At 41.5% G+C, this 23,149-nt stretch overlaps 2 protein-coding genes across 11 annotated transcripts in view; one reads left to right on the top strand and one right to left on the bottom strand.

The window, feature by feature from the left end:
- Window positions 1-17,652, top strand: part of LOC119148959 (activating transcription factor 7 interacting protein) — a 118,034-nt gene extending 100,382 nt beyond the window's left edge. For 8 of the 10 annotated variants that reach the window (XM_037389750.1, XM_037389756.1, XM_037389758.1 and 5 more), the window contains 4 exons: window positions 5,900-6,049; window positions 6,960-7,145; window positions 10,822-10,934; window positions 12,375-17,652. In XM_037389750.1, coding sequence (XP_037245647.1) covers window positions 5,900-6,049; window positions 6,960-7,145; window positions 10,822-10,934; window positions 12,375-12,791 — 866 coding nt within the window. In that variant the 3' untranslated portion in view covers window positions 12,792-17,652. The remainder of the gene's footprint in view (window positions 1-5,899; window positions 6,050-6,959; window positions 7,146-10,821; window positions 10,935-12,374) is intronic. The other 2 variants (XM_037389755.1, XM_037389759.1) reach the window with 1 other exon arrangement.
- Window positions 17,653-22,760: 5,108 nt separating this feature from the next.
- The window catches only part of PLBD1 (phospholipase B domain containing 1), a 39,187-nt gene continuing 38,798 nt past the window's right edge, over window positions 22,761-23,149 (bottom strand). The window contains exon 11 of the mRNA XM_037389162.1: window positions 22,761-23,012. Within this exon, the coding sequence (XP_037245059.1) occupies window positions 22,845-23,012 (168 nt within the window). The 3' untranslated portion in view covers window positions 22,761-22,844. The remainder of the gene's footprint in view (window positions 23,013-23,149) is intronic.

The following is a 23,149-nucleotide window of genomic DNA, read 5'->3' on the forward strand; positions in this document are numbered from 1 at the left end:
GAGACAACAGCGTGTTCTCATTTAAATTTAAGTTCGTATTCCCCCCACATTGATGCTAGTGGGACCACGGATGAAATACAGTGTCCAATTTTGGTTTCCCCTTCCTTGAATTCAGAACAATTGTGGTAGCACTGGGGAGGGCCCAATAGGTGGTGTCAGGGTGTTTGGGGCCTGGAGTACGTGACCTGTGAGAAGACATCAACAGACCATGGCATGTTGGGCAAAGAGTAAACTGAGAGACAGTGGAATAGCAGCCTACAACTGCTTGGAGGATAGTTATAAAGATGATGGAGCAGCAGTGCCAGATGATGTATCGAGGGGCAGTGGCCATGAATGACAAGTTCAGGAGGTTCAAGTTGAACTTGAGGGGAAAGCAAATCACAGTAGGAAGGTAGTGGAGCACAGAGGGATGGTAGAAACTCCTCTTTTGAATATTTTTAAGATTCAGCTGTGCAAAACCAGAACTCATTTGAATTAGAGTTGGTGACAGTCCAGCTGCAACAAGAGGTTGGATTACATGACCACCAAAGATCCTTTTAAGCCAGGATTTTGATGGTCTGCGAATTTTTTAGCTGAGTGTCAGAATAACATAGGGAATCAAGATTTTACAGCTGTCATCTCTTCTGAGGGTTAGTTCTTAAAAAGATGGCTGCACTTGGACTGTAGAAATTTGTCACGTAAGGTTAAACTCCCCAGTACTACTAAATATTCTGTAAAAGACACCCACAGATCTAAATGGATTTATATGTTCTAAAGTAGTATGTCACAGTATTGTAATGTATTTCAGATAATCCTTTTCTGTCAAAAATAACATTTTCCAGAGAGATTTTTCCTCCATGATAGTATAAAGTATGTCTTCACCTCACAATGACCATAAAAGATCAACACCTCGGTTGCATGGGCAGCTATAAGAATGCTCCTCTAGATAGAAGTGCTAGCAGCCACGGCAGAGTTGTAGCTGCATTACAGTGTGGTAACTTAATTCTTTCTCTTGCCTTTTTTTTAGGGGCTTGAGCCAGTATCTTAACAGTTTTCTCCTGTGGGATATTCTGAGATTCTTTCTCCTTAGTTGTCGTGTTTTAGAAAATTGTCCTTTCATTAGGAGGAAGGTTAGTGGGGTACTTTCAGGCTGGGTTAGTTCCTCTGTGTCTTTTCACTGCAAAGCAGAAGTGAGACTCTAATAGTCTGCAGCCTTGCAGATTAGTTTGTGTTTAGAGTTTGTGTGAGTTGTTAGTACCTTTCATATAAGCTGTATAGACTAAAAACCCCAATAAAAGTTTGAATTTCACCATGCAGTAAAAACACCTCTAGGATTTTTCAGCAAGTTTCTTGGGAAATAATTCATGTTCTGATAATAACATTCAGGTTAAAAAGAGGAAGAGTGCACTTCTGACAGTTCTTGCATAATCATGTGCATGTTTATACCTTTTGCCAAATATTTTTTTCACTGCACTTTGTTTACAGCAATTGTGGAGCAAGTTTTACTTTGTTCTGGATTTACTGGCACAACCTCAGAATAGAAAGTACCTCCAGCGTTATGGTGTTATGCTGGAATACCAGTTCAGTACTAATTCAAATAGAAGGGTAACACTTCTATGGTGTTCTTGGGAGCATCAGATCCTGATTATTTTGCTTAAAGCACTGTCACCCACATACTAAGTAAACCTAGTTCTGGTACTTACAAAAGGTGTTTAAATAGATGTTAATATCTGAAGAGATGTCTGTTATGTGCTTCCTTTTAATTGTCTTCTGGTACAACTAGGAAACAAAAGTCACGCTGTTTTGGTAGTATGCAACTACGATGTGTTTCTGGTTGAAATCACTAAAGATTCAGGTTGAGAGTAAATATTAACACTGTGGTAGATTTTTAACCTTGTTCATTTAATTACGCTCCGTCCCTTCCTTTTTCCAATGAAGTTCCTATTTGGATCAATAATTAGTATCTGTAATACTGTATACCAAAGTATGCATAGAGGGCAAATTAGACTTAATCTTTAGGTTAAGAATAATGGAATTTTTAGGTGTTTTGTTTTTGTGAGCTTATTAAACTGAAATCACAGTTTCTGTATTGGATCATGGAAGAGCAGACCTGTATAGACTGTCATCAAGCCTAGTCTTCAGTCATGGTAGAAGACAAAACCCTGTGCGTTATTTTTGAGAGCTAATCATGTTGGGGGAGAAGGGGGCACAGACGGTATTTGTTTAGTTGTTTTTCAAGGTGGATTTTTTGTTTGTTTTTTAGTGTCACAGTGACTAGGACCTCTAATCATGTGTTTGAGCCCGCAGTACTCATACAAAACAGTGTACCTGTCCTTCAACAGCTGTTGGTTTGGCATTTTGAAACTCTTAAACACAGAAACACCAACTTCCAAGCCCTTTTTTACAGCGCTTCATTCAAATAGTGCTTCATGTAGTGGGGAAAAAAAGTATTACTGTCACATTGTGGAAACACCCATTACAACCTAGATGTGAGTTTTCTTTCTTTATCAGACAAGCAACACACAGATGTACCATAATTAACAACATATGCAGGTTTTCCTGATGATCTTCACTGCCCCACACATGATTTCCTAAATTAATAGTAGAAGTTCTTATCAATTCCTAAACGGCTGATGTTGCACTCTCTACTATCATATTCTTTTTTATAGCTCTCAAGTCTTAGCTTTGTTCCTGTGTGATACTTTGATGCACCTCCATACTGGTGGCATCTTCCAGTTTAGTACACTGGCAACTGAGTTCAGTGCACACCTTCTGACATGGCAAAAATTATGAATGAAAATGTTGTGTAACAATTGTGAAACAGTGGTGTTAATTTCTGTTCAGAACAGATGATGTCATCCTTTTATCAAAGAGTAATCTACTTTCCTGTTTACAAGTACCTTGTACAGTCCCCTTGCTGTCCTTGTTATTAAATACTTGTGTAGCACACTGCATCAAATTATTTCATAAAAATGCTAAAACAACTAATAGATTTAGCTGATGCCTATCCCTAGTCTAAAGTGGATTTGTAATCCAAGAAAGATACACAAGTGTACTCTTCAAAAACAGCCATGTTCCACATATTTTATCTTTTTTAGAAAAAATATTAAATACATACAGTATCGTTATTTTATAAGATGTCTTGTCCGATTAACAAATCTGTAGTTTTCTGTATCATTTTTTGTCTTAAACTTGATCATGTATATGGTATGTTTGCTGTTCTGTAATCCCATTATACCACTTCTGAATTAGTATGCTGATTAAAACTCCTTCCTGGTATAACTGCAGTGTTGTAGGCCCATTTTCTGGCATGGAAATTAGCCCCTCTTTTTTTCTATTTTCTGTATTAGATTTGGAGTTTTGCTTATAACTCCAGTAGTAATTATTTCCATTTTATGCTCATTTCTGTAAGTCAGATTGTCCTGTCTCCTCCAGGTCCAGATCTTCAATGAGTGTGATGCTATGTTCATTTAGCTTTGGACCTGTTCCTGTATTACTTTTAACCTTAGTCCTGTGCTTACTGTGCACCTAGTCTTCCTGTTTTCCTTGCTGATTTGTTACTTACATAGCTAAATTAGCCTTTGCTATTTGTTTCCATTTATTTAGTGAAGCCTATTTGGTTATCTTTCACCATTTCTTGCAGCTGGTGCAATCCTGACCTAGTTTTCAGCAACTGGAATCTCAGCCAGGCTTTTGATTTCTCAGGGACAAATGAACTTGCTTCTATGTGACACTAAAAACAAAACCATAAAAGCTCTCACATTTGTCCAGACTGTCATTTTTTTTACTTGAACTACATTTTTACAGCAGTAGTGTATCTGGGTTTTTACCAGTTGGATCATGAGCACACCTTCTCTAGGTCATGGCTAAGAATGCATTTGCATCATTTACGTTATCCAATAGCAGCTGAAATGTGCATCAGTCTGTAAATATTCAAAGTAAACAGGTGTATGCACCTCTGTAGGAATCTCTTCAGAGACAAGTGATTTGTTGGAAAACGGAAAAGTCTCATACTCGTACAACATAAAGGAAGCTTGAACTTATCACAAGACCTGTTAGTTGATGGAAGAGCAGAAAACATCTCACCTTCTGTTTTCGAAATGAGCATCCCTTTACTGCTCCTTTTATAGACTTTAAAAAAAGAAAGGAAAGAAAGTTATGTTTAAGAAGTTTCTCCACCCTAGCTATCCTGTAGCAGAGTCTTGGGTAGAATCGCAATTAATTTATTCAGTTCAGCAGTGTGATGGAGCTCAAGCTGGGTGCCTCTGGAGATGGACCCCAAAGAAAGAAATCCCTGGGTAATTGTACCCTTACAATCTAAGTTTTCCCACCCCTCACATGACAGTTCGGTCCAGTAATAAAATTAGTGTCTGGGATCTCCTTGGTCTTCATTGGGTCTCGTCATTGTCTCTAGGCAGGCCATTTCTTCTCTTATCTCTGAGGTTGCAGCTTCTGCTAGCAGCATGAGTGGCCTTCCTTGCTTCCATATCTCTCACTGTGAACCAGCTCTGAGGCCTCCTTTTACTTAAGCAGGCAAAAGTTTCAGCCTGTCTAGGTGAAGGTTTGCAGCTTGCAGCCTAAGGCTTCAGCAAATTTAGCTTCTAATGCTAAGCCATTAACTCCAGCCGGTTTCAGTCCAGCATTACTTAACAGTTTTCATCAAATTACATCAGTGAAGTATCTCAGCTATTCAGTCTACAGAAAGACAATATGGTCTGCAGTTTATATTGTATTTTATTTCTGAGGTCTTTAATTGTACTTAATTTATCATATAGCAGTTCATGAAGGATACTGCTACTTCAGGATATTATTAGCTGGTGTTAAAGACAGCTCAGTGAGACCATCAAAATAGTCTCCACCTGCTAAAAAACCCAACACTTTGAGCTACGCTGCCATTACCCCTGTTCTTAGTGCTTTGAAATCTAGTGTATGTAACAGTTTCTAAATGCGTTCTTCAATATAGTGTTGGTATGTTTTCTCAAGAGTAAAATACATATTAACATCTTTGTTACATTTTGTGTTCTTTTACTAAATCAGTAGCTGCTCCATGGACAATTTTATTAGGGCAAATCTTTTTTTGAATGAGTGCCCTTAAAAACTACTCTTATCTTGTGTTTTTTAGTTTTTGGTGGTGCCTCCTCTGCCTGCTACTATTCTAATCTAGCTGAAATATCCGGGAAAGAGCGTCTCAATTCTTCTTTACTCAACTTGTGCACAGGCTTTATTACATACAGACTTGCACTTGAATGTTTTATGTTGTCACAAACAAACTAAAGCCGGAGGAGAATACTGCCATAGTAAACTACAGATACAGACACTATTTGTTACTTCTCACAAGTCAGTAAGTCATGTTGAGGAGGGTGTCAGTGTAAGAAAACAAGTTCTTAAAGTTTTCAAATAGTAAGCGATTCCCCTTTTTTAAGAAAATAGCGGGAAAATTCAAAACAGCAACAAACAGTTTGAACAAAGTAAAGAGTCACCAAATAAGAAAAGGGTGTAAGTATCAACAGTGGTAGACAAGATGTATTTATGCAGCTCTGTCACAAATTGAGTACAGCAGTGTTTAGGCCTTTTTAAGGTTTTAGGCTGTTCTTTTTTTTTTTTTTTTAATAGAAACTTGTAAAGACTTTGGCATAGTGTTCCATTAAATTCAGGTTTCCAAATTTTGCTGAAATATGCAGAATTCATTATGATAGAATGAAATGTTACGGAGTATAGAGAGGGTAGATTGAGATGATGAAAGTGAGGGGAACTGAATGGATTTTCTACAGTTTTGTTTGCGGAATGAAAAGATCAAAGAAATCTCATGCTAGGAGATATTCTTTGCCACTCTTGTTAATGACGGGGAAATATTATTTAAAAACTCTGTGCTGTTCTAATTTCTGTTTGCAATTGTCTATAACTTTATTTTGTTTTAAAGCAGATAGCAAGAAGCAGAACCAGACACCTGTTACAGGCTTGAGCATATCTACCCAACCCTTGGCTCAACCTTTGCAGCCAAACCCTGTGCAGCAGCCAGGTGTGCCAACAAGTGGACCTTCCCAGACCACCATACATGTATTATCCACAGGTAACTCCATTTTACATCATAATGTGAATGCAGTGACTGCTTTTTCTTTCTTAAACTAGACTCTCGTGTGTTCTACATTGTGGTAATCTTTTCAGGTGAATATTTAGAACGTTTGAGTCACTTTTTAATCTTCTGCTCCAGTCAGTTTCCCTTTTTTTTTTTTTTCCTCTTAACTGATAAATTATAAGGAAAAGATAGTCCTGTTGGTTTGGAAAGAATTCAGGATCAAATTAATTTCATGGAGAGGAAGAAATCCTACTAAGGATGGTCATGGAAATTATTAAATATACTGTTAGTGAAGAAACCTGTAGCAGTTGCATTATTTAAGTAATAGGGGGAAAAAAAATTAGCAACATCACTCCTAGCTCGGTCCACCTGCACTTGGCAATTAATCTTTTTGGCAGAGTGAATGGCAAGGCTGACACTGCAGTTCCATCCCTAGTTAAATGTTATTTTGTCTGTGGTGTGACTTCCCCCCCCTTTCCTTTCTAACATTTTTTTTTCTTTATTTTACTCTCTTCTTCTGTAGATGATTGCTGAAGATTAGTTGGCATTGGAATTGTCTTATGACTGATCTGTTTGATAGACTCTTTTGTGGCAGGTTTTATATTCTCCACAGCTGTTGCTTACGTTCAGAAACTTTTTTTTCCTTTCTTTCTTCTTTTTTTTTTTTTCTTCCCCCAGGGGTGTGTATTACATTTATTTGTTCTGTTTGGAATTTGTATATTTATAGGCATTGTTATTTCTGGTGAAAATTACTGTTTGGTTAGGCTGGGTTTTTTGTGTTATCAAAAGCAGATAGAATTTCACAGAGACAGTTTTCCAAAGGAGGTATGTACTCTGGAATAGGCATATGAGCTTAATGTCATGGAATTCCATTCTAGGTTGTGGTCTGTCTGTCTTTTTCCAGCTGTGACAACAGTGAATGTAACTCATCGACCAGTGACTCAAACTGCTACAAAACTTCCTATACCAAGAGCCACTGCTAACCATCAGGTGGTCTATACCACTCTTCCTGCACCACCAGCTCAGAATCCTGTAAGAGGAGCCATCATGCCAAGTCCAGGTTTAAGGCCAGTCAACCCACAAACTGGAGGTAGAGTTGCTTTCTTCATGTACATTTTAGTACAACACAGCTTGATATGATCTACGTGATGGATGTGTGATTTGCTTTTCTGTTTTGGGTTTGTTGGTTGGTTGTTTTTTTTTTTACAATGCTCATGCAAATTATAGAAGTTAGGGGTTTTTTCCAGCTTACAGATTTGGGAAAATCTTACTTAAAAAGTAATCATTCCCCCTGCAGCCATGTGGATGAGGAAAAAAGTGGATTTAAGTCATTTCAGGCACTAGCTCTGCCAATTAAGTATCTCTGGATGATACGTCCAATACTTTACAAGGCAGCAGAAAGTAGTATGATCGGATGATGAGCACCACTGTTTTGTAGAAAGGTAGTTAGAGACCATTTTGTTACTGTGGAGTAAGATTAAAACACCTAAGCACGTAATAAGTCATGATTGATTTCCTATCTAAAAGTTACATTTGTATCAGGCATCCTAATGTAATTCCTTAACAATTTCTTTTGTCCTGTGCCCAGCAAATCGTATTCTCTCTAGGCCTGGACAGATGAAATTTCTCACCAAATGTATCAGAAATTGATGCATGCTTGAGTTTCCTTGATTAGAGATGTCAGCAAGTTCATCTTGACTTTTGCAAATGTGTAACTGGAATCTTCCCATAGCAGTAAACTCGTTTTCTGAAATTAGTAGTAGATGTCAAAAATAATAGCAGTAAACTCGTTTTCTGAAATTAGTAGTAGATGTCAAAAATAAAGACCTTAAAGTTAAATGATAGTTCACATTTTGTTACGAAGCGGTGGATTTTAACTATTCTTTTAGCTACCCATAATTTCTACACTATAGTTATTTTAACAGCAGTATGTTAAACATTAATTTCGCTGTTGTAGTGCACTGAGTATGAGCCTACTTCTGTGATATAGAGGTAGTGATTTTTTTTTTTTTAGATGCTGTCTGTATAAGCCAGACTCGCAACACTGCATGCTTGAGCCATGTAAGACTGTATGTATGTAGGTTCGTGCAGAATTGATTTATTCATTGTTCTGAAATGATAGCTTTTGGAAAGGAAATATCCATGTATGTTTGTAACAATTTAATTCTAAGCACGTCTTGCTACTGGATTCAGGTACAAAGCCATAGGCTGTGAAAAATGAGCTGTGCTAGCTTAAACAGAAGTTCATCAGACAGTTTTTGAGCTCTCTCTATGAAACATCAGGGTGTACAGAAATTGCTGTTCTTTTTGGAGTACTTGTTCATATTTCTTAAAAGTTCTTATACTCCTGTGCCACATGCCACAAGTTCAGGTTCTTCTGACCAGCAGTATCTTTTGAGGGGCATGTCTGCATCTTGTGTTCCTGTTGGCAAAAGGCCATAAAAAGCAAGGTAACTTCAGCCCATGCTTAGTATTCATCAGCGTTACCCTTAGCTACAAGTTAGGGGGGTGTGATCTACCTGTTGTTTTGGAAGGAATTTTGACTACTTAACCATGCGTTCACTTACGTTAATTATTTCTGATAGTATTTTCTTCTTTTTGTATCAAAATACATGTTTTTGTCTGAATCTACTACTTGTTAGAGCAGTTACTATAACTACACATCACTAGTGTTAATATCTACAGAATACCTTTTAGTGTTAGACATGCAAGATCACCGATTGTGTTGCTGAAGAACATATAATAGGTAATGTGCTATTTTAAGGCCTTCTCTAGGAGAACTCAATGAGGTAGGGAATTCATGTGGTTTTTGGGCAAGGTCACCCAACAACAGATCTGTGTAATGTGCTTCAGACCTGATGGTCCAATGATACAATGAATGCTTATCCCTCAGTTACCTGCTTACAAATTCTCAGAAATCAAGGCAGATTTCCACCAAAATAATGAATGCAACTTGACCAGGCCCTGAGTAACCTCAAGGAAGAGCATTCATTCAGTAGAAGGTTGGAGCAGATCATCTCCAGAGGTCCCTTCAAACCTGGACTTTCCTGTGATTCTGTTACAGGCAGTTCTGTTAGTCTGGCTTGAAAAGTACGTCTGTACGTTGTACAGAACTGTTGTCTGACAGGCCCCATAAAACATTAAGAAAGTGATGATATTGTGCATTCCCTGTACCTCAGGACAAGGAAGCCAGATGGTTAGCCCGAGTAGGTAAAAGACTAGTTTCGTTAGAATACAGATTATTTCAAGGCTTCATATTTGCATACTGGGTAGAGAGTTTTCACAGGTTGTTAACAAAAAAGCAGTCTGTTTCTTGATCCCTTTTAGATCTAGTGAGTTTTCGTCTTTCAGTCAGTCGTCTTTGTTATACAGCTTTCAGAAGTGCTGCTACTGATGTGCATTGGTTAATACTATCGTAGAAACAGTCTTTAGTGTCAGTAGCCGATGCTTCAGGAGTAAGATCTCTGCACTTGGTCTTTGGAAGATTAACTGTGAGAGCTCATCCAGAGTTCTTTGCAAACTGTAGTTTTGTACTTCTGCCTCAACTTAGTAGCATGCCTACCTAGAAATAATGCTGAATTTGTACCTTGTATCTTACTGAGGCATTTCTGTCTGTCTGTCTTCAGGTTGTTTTAACTTATTGAGATAGCATCACAATCATGCTAAAACAGCATATCTGGTTGGATTCTTATAGATGACAAATAGCCAGTTTGTGTGACTGTCCTACAGGAGTTTGCACATCTTCATTAGCTTGCTAGATAGATGTGCCAATAGGAAAAAGATGTGGAGCAGCTGCCTAGAGTTCAGCACTTTATAATAAAAGCATTAAGATTTAACCATCTGACCTCCCTGCCTCAGACTCACAAATTACATAGACTTCTGATACTCATCACCTATGGTCATAGCTTGATGACTGTTTATATAGAGAAGAAATTACCGTACAATAGCTGTGGTTTCCTGACACGTGTCACTGTGCAAGTTTCTCTTCTGGAGTATTAGAATGATTCAGCCTCATACAAGTGTGGAACTGGGGGGGGGGGGGCTGTCAGGGAGGAGGTTGCCCTAAGTCTTGTATTTCTAGACAGAAACAGAGGGACACCCTAGGCAACCCATAACAATGAGCAAAAGCTTTGAGCCCACAGAACACATATGTTCCAGCAGTAAAGCTTGGTAGTTTGCAAGAGTTCCGGATTTTACCTAAAAAGCTATAAAATTACCTTGTTTATTCCTGCCAGTCATGTCAGTTTGTTGTGGGAATGAATGAAATGGTAACACCTGTGAGTAACATCCATTGTGGTATCTGTTCTGTGAGGGAAGGCAAGCTTCTTATACAGTGACAGCTTTTTTGGGTTTGGTGCCATGCGCAGCCTTCTGGCATTTGAATACTGAGTGGATATCATTCTGCTGCAGCAGCATTTATCTTTTCCTTTCTGAATTCCAAAGTGATGTGATTTTTCTTTTCATATTTAACCTCCCTGTATCTCCCACACTTCCTCTCCCCACCTGTTTCTTTCATGCTACAAATTATTAAAACATCATTCTGTCTCCTCTGCAGACAAGCACTTGCTCTCTTTCACTTTTACAGCTTCAGAGGATGGGAGGTGGTTTTGTTGTGCATTTCTTCATCAGTCTGCTGGCAATTTGAGGAGAGTGTCAGTTTGAAATTTGGTGTCATCCTGCTGAACCAAGGAGCTGGTCTTCCAGTGTTCTGTTTAGCTGATTTTAAGTATTGAACACTCAAAGTATTCACTGTGCTTCTTGTATAGGTATGACGGTACGAATGCCTCAAACAACTGCATATGTTGTGAACAACGGACTAACCCTTGGATCTGGAGCACCTCAGCTTACAGTGCATCATCGACCACCACAAATGCATGTTGTGAGTAGTCCTTTGAAATAACTTAATGCAGTTTACAAGCTTGTCTCTGCATTAATGTCTTTAAGGTTGCTTCTTAGTGTGGACTCCAGAATAGTGAAATGCTTGTAGACACTTTGCAGCCAGTTCACATGCATAGCACCACTCTATCACCTACAGCAACTTCTGCCAAGAACGATAAAAGCTATGCAATCTGTTAGCTTACCTCAGAGCTCTCCAGATCACCAGTAGCACATATTAAAAAATGGTGCGTGAATGGTCTGCACGCGGAGTACCCTTGTGGAGTCAGGGATGCAGAAGAACTGCCACTAAAAGTTTAGTCATGGTTTGGCTACAAATTAGATGACTAGTTTCTCAGTACAGCTGTTTGCAAAACTGAGGTAGGAGAACAAGGTACAGACAATATCCTCAACATTGCCAGCTCCCAAATTTCAGAGGGTGTTGCAATCACTGTTGGGAATGATTTACTTCTGCAACACCTCAGACCCTTTTTTGTAAGTATTTCAGAATTATTGCTCTAACTCTTTTCATATGGTTTTGTTGCTGAGACCAAACCAAACATACTGCCTGCATACTCACTGTTGAGCAGTCACATCACTCATGATGTCCTGAAATGGTGAATTATTACCAACAAGGTGGCTCACCATTCTTTCAATCTAGACACCATTCAACTTAATGCATTATTCAGTGTTAAATAATGTGAATAAATCAAGCCAGTATCACACAGAACACTTAAGATGGCAAAAACTGCTTCAGATTCCAACCTGAAAGGCCCCTGGCTTGAAGAATTAACAAAATTTTGTACTCATGGTAACCGCATTCCTAAATTCATCTTAACTAACATAAATGAGAGATCTAGGACTGTTTCTGTAGTATAGGGGGGAAAATATCAGTGGAAAGCCACATTTGCACCCTTATTTAAAAATTTTCTGGAAACTGAGGCTGAGCTTCTGTGATCAATTTAAAGTGGTAAAATCCATGTGGCACTGTTACCCATTGTTCCTTTTGACTGAAAACCTGCCTGTTGAAAACGATGAGTTATCAGCTTAATCTACTGTCTGGGGTGTTTTGGGAATGTAGGAACAGCAGCTCAGATGTAGATCAGCGCAAAGTCATTGTGAACCTGCCTGCTCAGCCTGGCAAAGGTCATAGTATTCAGTCTGTCACCTCCTGGGTGGGAAGCAGAGGATATAGTAACTATGGCAACCATCATCTGTACAGCTAGGGATTTGTATATGAATACTGAGAACTTATGGCATCCTTGGTCCCACCCTTTCTCACATTTGCTGCCAGTCTCTTGCCTGTGCACACAGGACTTAAAATTGTGGTGTCTGGGTGATTGCAGGCTCATTTGCTTCCATTTGCCCAGGGAATGATGAATTAAAGCCTCCTTCTACTGCTGTAGACTCTGACCTTTCCCTTAACTGCTCTTACATTGCTTAGGAGCCACCACGCCCTGTACATCCTGCCCCGCTCCCGGATGCACCACAGCCACCACGTCTGCCCCCTGAAGCTGCCAACACTTCTCTGCCTCAAAAGCCACAGTTGAAGCTGGCACGGGTACAGAGCCAGAATGGTATTGTGCTGTCATGGAGTGTCATGGAAGTGGACCGGAGCTGTGCCACTGTGGACAGTTACCATCTCTACGCCTACCACGAGGACCCGAGTGCCACTATGCCATCCCAGTGGAAGAAGATCGGGGAAGTGAAGGCCCTTCCACTGCCTATGGCATGCACTCTTACACAATTTGTGTCTGGCAGCAAGTACTACTTTGCGGTCCGTGCTAAGGACATCTATGGACGATTTGGACCCTTCTGTGACCCCCAGTCCACAGATGTGATCTCTTCCCAGAGCAGTTAAGCTAGAGATCTTTGGAGCCTTTAAACCTGTCCTGCTACCAAGAATTACCCCAGTTTTGGGGGGTTGATCCCATGCATGAAATTCACTTTGAAATCCACTCTCTGCAGGATTATTTTAGACAGTTGTGTGATACACTACATGCATTCAGAACCAAAAGAAAAATAAAGTATCACCTGTGGCAAGAGAACCTGTTTTTTCTGGATAGCTCGAGTCATGGGCCATTTGAAAATTCCATTTTCCCTTCCATGACAGCTGTTCCACCTAGATACCTACGTACCCTTTATCGAAGGGCACCCTGTATGCCTGGGATTCTGCTTCAGAGTGGGAACAATAATAAATTATAGTTTGTCTGAAGCAAAGTATACACATCTGTAATATCTGTCAGGGCACTAACATGAGGGCAACGACAGATTTGCCTCTTGCCCCCCACCACTCTGTGAGCAGGCTGTGAAGTGAAGGGTGATTTAGGGTACCACTTTCGTACTGGAACATTGAGTGGTCTGGTCTTATTTTACAAACTGTAATGAGCTCTCTGAGGGGACCGGAGGAACTTGAGTCTGGCCGAGGAGCCAATATGTGTGTAAATTTGGAGGTGCTGGGGGGGAAAAGAAATACATCACTCCACTACCTCCTACCTCTCCTAAGTAAAAACACTCCTCTACTGTCACCATCCTCCCCCATTCACACTGGGAGCATTCCCAAGTCAGATGTGAAACTGGATTGTAGAGACTGTATTCATACCTCTCCAGCTCAAGATAATTTCTCTGCCCCTCCCCTCATACATCCAGCCCTATTTTTTAGATTTATTTTGTGCCTTAAAGAATAATTCCAGAAATAAAATGTAGCCAGATCTTGTGGTGTTCTTTTATTTGCTTGGAGTTACTGTTCCCTTTACCCTTCAAGCCTTTCATTAGTGCTTCTGGTTTTCCTGGTCTGCAGTAACTATTATTTCTGTAAAGACCAGGAAGTGTAACATCTGCTGATACCGGATTTGTTTATATCTGCCGCATCATTCAACCCTTTCCTCACTGTAATTCTTGAGTAGTTGGTTTTGTCCTGTCAATAATCTTAGAGTATACAGACAGTATTTTCCACGAGAAACTTTTGCTGTTCTTTTGGAAAAGCTGTATGCTGCAGTTCAGCCAAAGAAGAAACCTCTGTGTTGTGGCACCATGGAAGCTTCTAGCTGTTCACACTCAGTTTGGATGTTCAGTTAGTACAAAAAGATAACCAGTTGGCTTCCCAGTGTTAGTACAGAAAGTTAAGAAGTTGACTTCCCTGTCCTCTCTCTCGTCGCCTGCCTGCCTCTGCAGAAAGCTGACATACCTGAAGCAGTGTCTATTTTAGACACTGGCCTAAAAATTGTGAGCAATTGCAAATGTTAATAGATGCTTTCCTGATGCTTCTGAGCTGAGAAAAGAAATGGGTATATCTACCCCACTGTTGCAGTCATGTTAAACTTTTTGCAGAACCAAATAGTGACACACCTGGACAAGAAAGTATATGTAAGCTTTTTATTTTGGCACTTTTCAGTCGCATCCCTGCCCAGCGGAACAAAATAGTGGATTTAGAAGGGAAAGTCTTGGGTTTGGTGTTTTTTTCATCCACTTTGCCACATAGCAAAGCTGTGGAAGATGACATTTTTTCATTTCAGTGCTTGCTTTCTTAAAACCAACATTTTTAAATATAAAGCAAGGTTGAAAAGGGGCAGGAAAATTAAGTCCCAAAACATGGCTGGTGAAATATGCTATGAGATTATGCGTTCTTTAGTTCTGTTCCCTTTGAGAACTTTTGCAGTGCAAGAAACTACATTGCCAACTTTTGTCTATGCTATTTTACTGCACTCCATGTAGCTGGGATTGTCACTTCTGTCAGGAGAGTAACATAACCTTCCCTTTGAGTAACAGTTGTCCCTGTATTACTGGTGCCAATAATCAATAATGCCTTGAATTTTTCTATGTTGAATTAAATGTCTTGTCTGGCTATTTCAAGGAATAATTACTTAATGCATTTAGTCTACTTATGGAAAGTTGGGTCCTTACAAAGCCAGTTCTGTAGTAGAGGTTAGAGCAGTTCATTCCAGTTGATGGCTGTCAAGTCCTCCTCGGGCAATTTTTTTAATGTGTCTTTGAGATGGTACCAAAGGGCCATTGGCGGTACCAGTACATTGAGGTTTTACAGTTTGAAAGTTAAAATAAATATTAGAATACAGCCTAGAACTTACACTGCTTATTTGGCTGTGATTCCAGCCCAAACTATACATGAGCTTTTCTACGGTTTGTGCGTAGGTCAGGATTGTTTTTAGCTTTGTCTTGCTTGGGATAGGCAGGGGGTGAGGGTCCTGTGTAAGGTGGTGGTTTTCTTTCTCCAAAGGAGGCGTTAGGGTTGTCTGGGTGTTGTGTTTGGAGGTCTTACAGGCGGTATCTTTACAGAAAGACTCGTCTTTATTTGCAGAAGAAAGATACAGTTCTCAACTGAACTGATTGTAAAAACTGGTTTCTGGCTTCATAGATCCATTTCTGCTGTGTATGGCAAAGTGTGGTTGATTTTTTGTGAACAGATTAAATAAGCCAGCTACTGTTGTTGACTGACCCCATCACAGCCGTGGGGTGAAAGCTGCTTTCTCTTTTGTTTCATGCTAGCAGAGCTGTTAAAGGTTCAATTTCAGAATATTAAGCAAGTAGTGGTGGTAAAGTATGTAATAAAGCACAGCCTGACTTTCACATACCACAGCTCTGTTTGAAGCTCTTAACAGTCCTTAAATCAGTGAAACACAAAGAGAGAACTATGCCGTTTCTGCAAAATCGTGTCCATGGTGGAGCAGATCTCTGCAGTGAGTATTTACCCCTTACACTAACAAACCAGAGTATTGTTTCATTCCTCAACTCATGGCACTTTTTCCCTTTGTTGTGGGGTGACTGGTTGTTTTGCTGTCCTTTACCTCCCAGAAACAGTAAAACTATTGAGATGCTAAATTTCTGCTAGCAAAAAATATTCAGAAATAATTGATTTCATTTAACAGACTTTATTTGAAAGGATTACCAAAACATCTGGGACCGTTCAGTACAGGTCTGTTAACACTGTGCTTCTAGACTGGACTCCTCCAATAATCCACTTGTAAATATGCTAAAAACTATCTGGCTTTTAAGTGGAGGGGTTTGTTTTCATTTCTACTCTGTACTTGGTCCAAGTTTTTCCATCTTACTTTCAGTAGGCTGGTATAAAGTTGTTTCTGACTTAGTGTTTTGCTGTTGCCACAGGGCACATGACGTTTCAGCAGTACCACCCTCCCCATGTTTTAACAAACACAGCATTAATCCTACAGCTGTTTTTTCTATCCTCGTTTACTCTCTGGGTAAGTTTGATTTGTTTTCTCTGTGGGATACAAGGGCATCAGGATGTCCACTTAGCTCAGTTTCTGGTTGGAAAGGGGCCTTGCTCTGGAGTGCTGATGGCAAAACACCATTCCTTTCCACTGCCACCCTCCGAGTTACAGCTCACTGGCCTCTTTTATTTCATTATATGTCAAAAACGCTTTATTGGATTCAAATAACTAAACCCTAGGAAGGGGGCAGACTGTAGGTATAGCTATGTGTGCTGCATCTGCAGTGGCAGCTTCAGAAAACACGAGGGTGCACAGGCACATTCCCCATAGCTTGGACTTACTTCAATGCTCTGACCAGTTTCCTTAGGAGTAGTAGTTGCTCTTACACTTTGCTCCTTTCAGTTATTTGTGCTACCATTGGCCGCATTAGATCATGGAGCACAAGCACCAGGACACCCAACCCAAAGTTTTTAGCACAAGGCTGGAAATGGAAATGCCCATGGTGTCTTCCCTGTAAAAATAAGGTGTCTTACATTGCTTCCTCTGAAAACAATGGCAAAACCCCTCGTGCCTTCAGTAGGAGCGTGATTGGACCCAATAGCAGGATCTGAGCACCATTTTGTACTGTAACAAAAATAGTCACTTCATCCCTTCCTTTATGCTGTTTGTCTTAAATGTCCAATAAATTAGAACCTGTATTATATGTAGGGACAAGTCAAATCTGTTCCTGCTCCCCAAACAGCCATTCCCCAGTATTAAAAGTATTGCATACACCATACAAAATGAAGCTGTGGTTCTGCCTTCCTATAAACTCTTGAGTATTTTTATTTAGTTAAAAATACTTGTCTAGGTTTTTCTAAATAGAAGCTTGATATATTAAATATATATTTTTAAAATTTGTTCGTTTGGATAGGGGTGAGCATTGTAGGAAAACACTGGAGGGAGAGGAGTTCAAATGACACTGAGCCAGCCCTGCCACCAAAATCTGTATTCCCTTCCAAACACCTTCTGAGGGGAGAAAGGAAAAATAAGGCTAGCTAAGAGAAAGCAAATGTATGAATTTTCATCCCTTCTAAGTACCTGTTAAAATGCCTCTCTATTTCTCATTGTGATTACACAGGCTGAGCATTGTTTTTTTCCTTTTTTTATATATATATACACACACACACATATATATATACTTGAAGCGCTGTCTTAATTTAATGGGGTATAGCCGTAAATAAGGTAACTGGGTAGTAGCTGTTTGGGGAATCCTGTTCAGCTTTAGTAATTTATTGGCCGTTGGAAGTCAAACATGCAAAATCCTTTGTTAGGAAACTCAAAATCTGATGTCTTGTCTTGTTTTGTTGCTGGACTTGTAAATACAAAAAAAAAAAAGGTAGGACTGATTTACTGTCCAATTAAAACTGGGCAGTTACAAGCTTTCCCCATTTTTGTATGTACTGTAGATTAGTGTGTGTGTCTGTGTTAACTGTAGTGGGGTTTTGTCTGACAAGCCTGAAATTTATACTTTGAAATAAACTACTGGGTTTCTAACTTTTTGAGTCATATGTGCTTAGTTCCAGACATCTCAGAAGACAACTGTTTTTGACAGAGCCCATTGTGTGCTCCTCCTCTCCAGAAGCATTGCAGTCTTGCTCAAGTAATGTTGTGCAGCAGCAGTCAGTCCCAGAAAGCCAACTGCGTGATGCTGCCCTCTCAGCCTTTTCACAGAAGCAAAAAATAAAAGTAATGCAGTAACTTGTGGAAAGTCTCCTTCCAGGCACTTGTGCAAGCAAAGAGGGACTCTGCATCCTGGACAGACAGAATTAAGTAATTTGTACCCCAAAATTACCCCAGAGGAGGACAGAAATGGAAACCAAACTACCAGTGCTACTCTCCTCTCCTTCCAAGGGGTGGGGTTTGGCCTCTGAAAAAGATGGTCATTCTTTAGGGAAGAGGCTTTGGACAAAGTACAGGAGATGACTTTGGTTTTTCAGAGCACCCTTAAGCATTAGAGCCTTGCGCCTGCAGCAGTGGTCCCAGCATGCCCAACCAGCCATGTTTCTAAAGCCGGGGGCAAGCTGGTGTGCACAGAACCAATTGCATCAGTCAAGGGTAATGAAATTAGCAGTAATAAAAAGGGTGTTTTAGTGCAGGAATCAAGAAAGTCTCTGCCTTCCACACGTGCTTTTCAAGGGTAGTAGCCAGGTACAGCACCATGAAATACACTGTGCAACTTGGTTGAAAACGAACAAATCTGCTTTACTAGAAGGCAGCTGTGCTGCCAAGTTGTAGAGAATTCAAAGTAATTAACACCTGGAGTTACTGACATGCCTACCCTGAGTTAGTCCTGAGCCTGTACATCAAGGTCATATAATTAATTTGTAATGGTAGTAATTAGCTTCCCTGCACTTATTAAACTTGCCAAAAGACAGACTCTGCAAAGCAGTGCCTGAACAGAATCACACTTGAAAGTCCTCGGTTTCTTCAGAGTGCCTGTTTAGAATAAGTATACATACTGCACATAGTTTAGACCATTAGTTTTATTATCAAATACGGCATAGCCAACTGCTGTGCGTAAGTACCACTGTAACTGCAGCTTGCACTGGCATAAAACAAAGTGAACATCCAGAGCACTCACCTTTTGGTGCAAGGAAGCTTTGCCATACACGCAATGGCATGTCTGGGAAGATGTGCCACAACCCCTGAGCAGAATACAGCAAAGCACACCTCTGTAGCCCACTGGTGCTTCTACTGTATAACGTAAGGAAAAATTAAAAAATAAACCAACCCACCCACCCCCAAAACTAACTACACAGAGGAATGGGCTGAGAAGTAACAAGACCCAGCAGCACAGCACCAGGACGCTGACACAGCAATGAAGCTGGTTGCTCCCTCGGGAGTACTGTGTAGTCTTGCCTGGACGGGCACTGGTTAGACCTTGCATGGGTGCCTCCTGCTACAAGGGCAAAGAGTGCTGCTGCCAGACCTTGCCCCCTGTGAGAGCTAAGGCCATGCAGGGTACGACCAGCCGTGTTTATGTGCTGCCCTGGGAGGGGTGAGCAGGGGAGATTGTTACCTGAGGGGTAAGGGAAGCAAAATCTTGCATTAGTTGTGGTAATTCTGGTGGTTTGACTGGGAGGATTCATTTCCTCTTCACGTTTCATTATTGCAAGAGAGGTTTATTGCAACCCCCTTACAATTCCATCTCCCCATCAAGTAAGTCCCTCTCCAGCCAAGCCTGAAAACCTTAAGTTTAAAAGGCAGCACTTGGAAAAGTGGAAGCAGCTCATCAGCCCAGGCTGGCCTGCTGGCAAAGGAGGCACATAGGACAGCACAGTAAGGAATGCAGTGAGCTTTGGCAGCACACCTGTTCTAAAGGAGGGGGGGAAGCCGTATGCAGTCATATGGATTGGAGTCTTAAAGCTCCTAAGATGCCCTTGATGTAAACATTTACTCATGGAAGAGGGCTCTTAAAAGTAAGAACTGCTTTCCCACAACTCTGGGTTTGAGCAGAAAGCATGTCATGCCTCAGGGCAAGAGGCTCAAGGCAGGAAAAAGGCAGAGCTCCCGTGGTAATGCATATTTACAAACAAGAGTGTCACACTTGCTGCAGCCTCTGCTCCCCACAGGGGGTAGCATCCAGGTGTGCCCCGGATCAAGAACACTGCCCAACCCAGTAATCAACTGGCAATTTCCTGGTCCCTGGGAATGAACTTTTAAACAATACTTTTCCATTAGTATTTTTTATGTAAGATCGGGTGAAAAGGCAGTAAATACAACCTGTAACATTGCAGTGTTGCCTAGGAGTGGCAGCCCAGTAGCAAACAGCCAACCATCCTCCAGCCACTCCGTACTTCCAGTCTCAAACAAGCAGCTGATGCTTGGTTCTCTGCTTGCTGTCAGCTCAGATCCCTGTACTGCCTTTTGTGACTCAGCTCCATTCCTTCTTTTAATTAGGTATGGTCCTCAATGCCTGCTACAGCCTGTTCAATCTGTGGCAATGGCTCTGTAGCTGCCAGTCCTCAGTACAGGAGTTTAAAACATGCCTCTGAAGGCAGCGATCAGCTGCCAACACCTGAGGGATACACAAAAAGTGCTTAGTTCACATTTAGTGCTTAGCCAAAAAAGCATCGAGACTGCTGCCCTGTAAGGCTGAAGCTGCAGAGTCCCCGTGAGAGCTCACAAAGCTGACAAACCAGGCCAAGGGTGAACCACCCTTGATGACCCGCTGGCAGGAACAACAAACAGGCCTTCACAGGCCCCAGGCAAACAACACAAGGTAAGTGACACATGGCAGGTAGAACTTCCCTGCACTTGGAGCTACCAGGGCCCAACACAGAGGTAGTGCTGTTTCATCGAGTGCTGCTGTTTGTGCTCAGGGGGTCATCGTGCGTCCCTGGTGTCCCACTGCCCTTCATTCAGCACAGCTGGAACAGGGCAGGAAGGGGGGGCAGGATTGCAAAGCATTACATGGAGATGGTCTATAAACACAGAGTTTGGGGTAAGGATGAGCTACACGGGACAGGGCTCACACAGGGGCCCGTGTCCCTGCAGTCCCAGCTGTGGGTGAGCAAAACACCTTCACTAACAGAGAACCTCAGGGGCAGGAGTAAAGGGAGGGGGTGCAGTGTTTAAAACTCTGTGACTAGGGATGCTTCTTCCTCACCGCCTCTGGCAGAAAGCGCCTGTGCAGCACCATCCTCTCTTCTGGCTCACAAGCAGCACCAAGCAAACATCACACTCATCCTCCTCTAGCACAGGCACAGCTGTAACTGGCACACAAATGCATACACTTACAGTGTGGTTGCGTGTGGCTGGGTACCACAGCTGAGTAATTCTGCCCAGTGAATTTCACCCAACAAAGAGCTGTACTGCAGAGCAAAAGGCAGCTCTGTGGCAAGTGCTTCAGCAGATAAGTCATTTTACACAGTGCTCTCCAGCCTCTCACACTTACCTCTTCCTGCTCCAGCAAACGAATTGCTTCAGTCCCTGCATGGATTTTTCATCCTCAGCAAAAGCTTTGCTGCAATTTCTGTCTCCCTCTTCCCTTGGCAGAAGTCAGCCCTATCATGACAACCAAATACTTAGGGCAGAACCTCACCCATGGGGCAGGAACTTATTCCCTTCCCCATCACACAAGCTAAACCCTAGGGTCTTGATCAAAACCTCACACTGTTAAGAATTCTTTACTTTAAAGAAAACAAGGAAGAATTTGAAAAACAGAGCGTGTTAATCAACCCACACAGACAGTTAACGAGACATGGCCTTGGGAGAAGGAATAGACACCATAAATATGTCAAGCCAAGAAGATCAGCTCAGAGAGAACCAAATGGTTAATGAGACCAAACAGAAAATTACTTAACTATGTATGAGCTATCCTAATTGGCATAATAAAAGATTCACACTCAAGCAAAGAGAGCCCCCTACTAACAAAGCCCCCTCCCCATAGAACATGTACAGTGAAAAGAAAAAATTCTGTACCTTTAAATAGACAAGGATGGTAAGAACCAGCAAGAATTAAGTGTGACTAAATGTAATTATAAACAATTGTTCAAAGTGTACAAAAAGTTTTACCATGTGTTAAGAAATGTGCTAGCTTTGTGGATTTACCACCTAGCACCCATCTCTGCGCAGACATGCAACAAACTGATGTCTCTGCTCTGTGTGTGGATCAGCCCTTACTCACCAGATGAAGAACCTGGATTTGGGATAACAACACTGCTCATTCTTCACCTTCGGAACAAAGGGCAATGCTGTGCACTGTTGTGCTTGGACCATCAAGGCCATGAGGTAAGAGCTGTTAATTTTGTTTTACTTCATTACATGTATAACATCTAGCACAAAACAGCCCACTGACTTGATGCCTCGGTGTAAGCACAGGTAACTAAGAATAATACATACAGCCATCCTAGTGTCACATTCCACCTCCACAGCTGAGGGAGCAGGCAAAGAGGTCACTGAACAATGGCATGGGCCCTCAGCAAGAGATCAATTGCACAGACACACACACAGTTCTGCTGCTGCTACACTGCAGCCTTCGGGGAGGGGTGCGTGTGTATGCATGTGACTTGTACCTTTCCAAAAGCATCAGGCTGCTTTTAGCAATCAACAGGCACATCCCTTCACTCCCTTTTTGCAGCCTGACCATTGCATGCTGCTTTGGTGAGAGACAAAGGAAATGTTGCAAACAGCACTTGAAAGCCATGCCCTGTAGAGCTGGCACACCAATCCGCCGCAGAGCATGCAGCCTTTACTCTCTCCACTGGTGACATTTCTTGATGAGAAGCAGTTTGCAGCACATCTTGCAGGCACTGCTCAGACAAAAAGCAGACATCAAGCCAGTGCTGAGATAAGGCCGCTATACACCAAAGCGGCCCCCTGGCTTGGCCCAGCCCTGCAGGCAGGTCTCATGTTGCTACTAGAGATAGATCACTCTCATTGATGATGTTGCAGTCTACTCTTGCTCTGGGCACAGCTGTGATGATGGCTCAGTTCACCAGGAAGCAGTGCCACGCCTGCTTCCCATCAATCCTAGTCAAAGGAAGGGCCACCCAAAATGCTGAGAAGAGTGGAACATGCACTGGGCTGCACCGAGGTGGCCAGTATCAGTACACGGTGCCTGGCAGGCAGGATAGGAGAAAGCAGGTAAGGCACAAGGATGTGGACATCCAGGTCTATTTATTACACACAGGAATGAAAATTTCAATTAAAAAAATATCCATTTGGGAATATTGATGCTGGTTTTACAGAATCGGCCTCATGGTGACAAAATTAAAGTTGTATGACTCTGGCAGGCCCTGATGTCGCGTGTGGTTAAACCGTCTCCAGGTGAAGACAGGGAGACCACCCTGTACTGGGGGGCCATTGATTGCAGTGGCTGTGAACAATGAAGCCAGGCGGAAATCTGACACCTGCAATAAAGGACAGGAGTTCAGGGCAAAAGGGTTGCCTGGTGTTTGACATGCATCCATAATCCCACAAAGCAGAAACAGCTCCAGAAGATTTTATAACAGTAAGGTAAAAATGAACAACGGGAAATGCATGCTGA

This window comes from Falco rusticolus, chromosome 5, assembly GCF_015220075.1.
Source record: "Falco rusticolus isolate bFalRus1 chromosome 5, bFalRus1.pri, whole genome shotgun sequence".
Taxonomy (NCBI): Eukaryota; Metazoa; Chordata; class Aves; order Falconiformes; family Falconidae; genus Falco; species Falco rusticolus.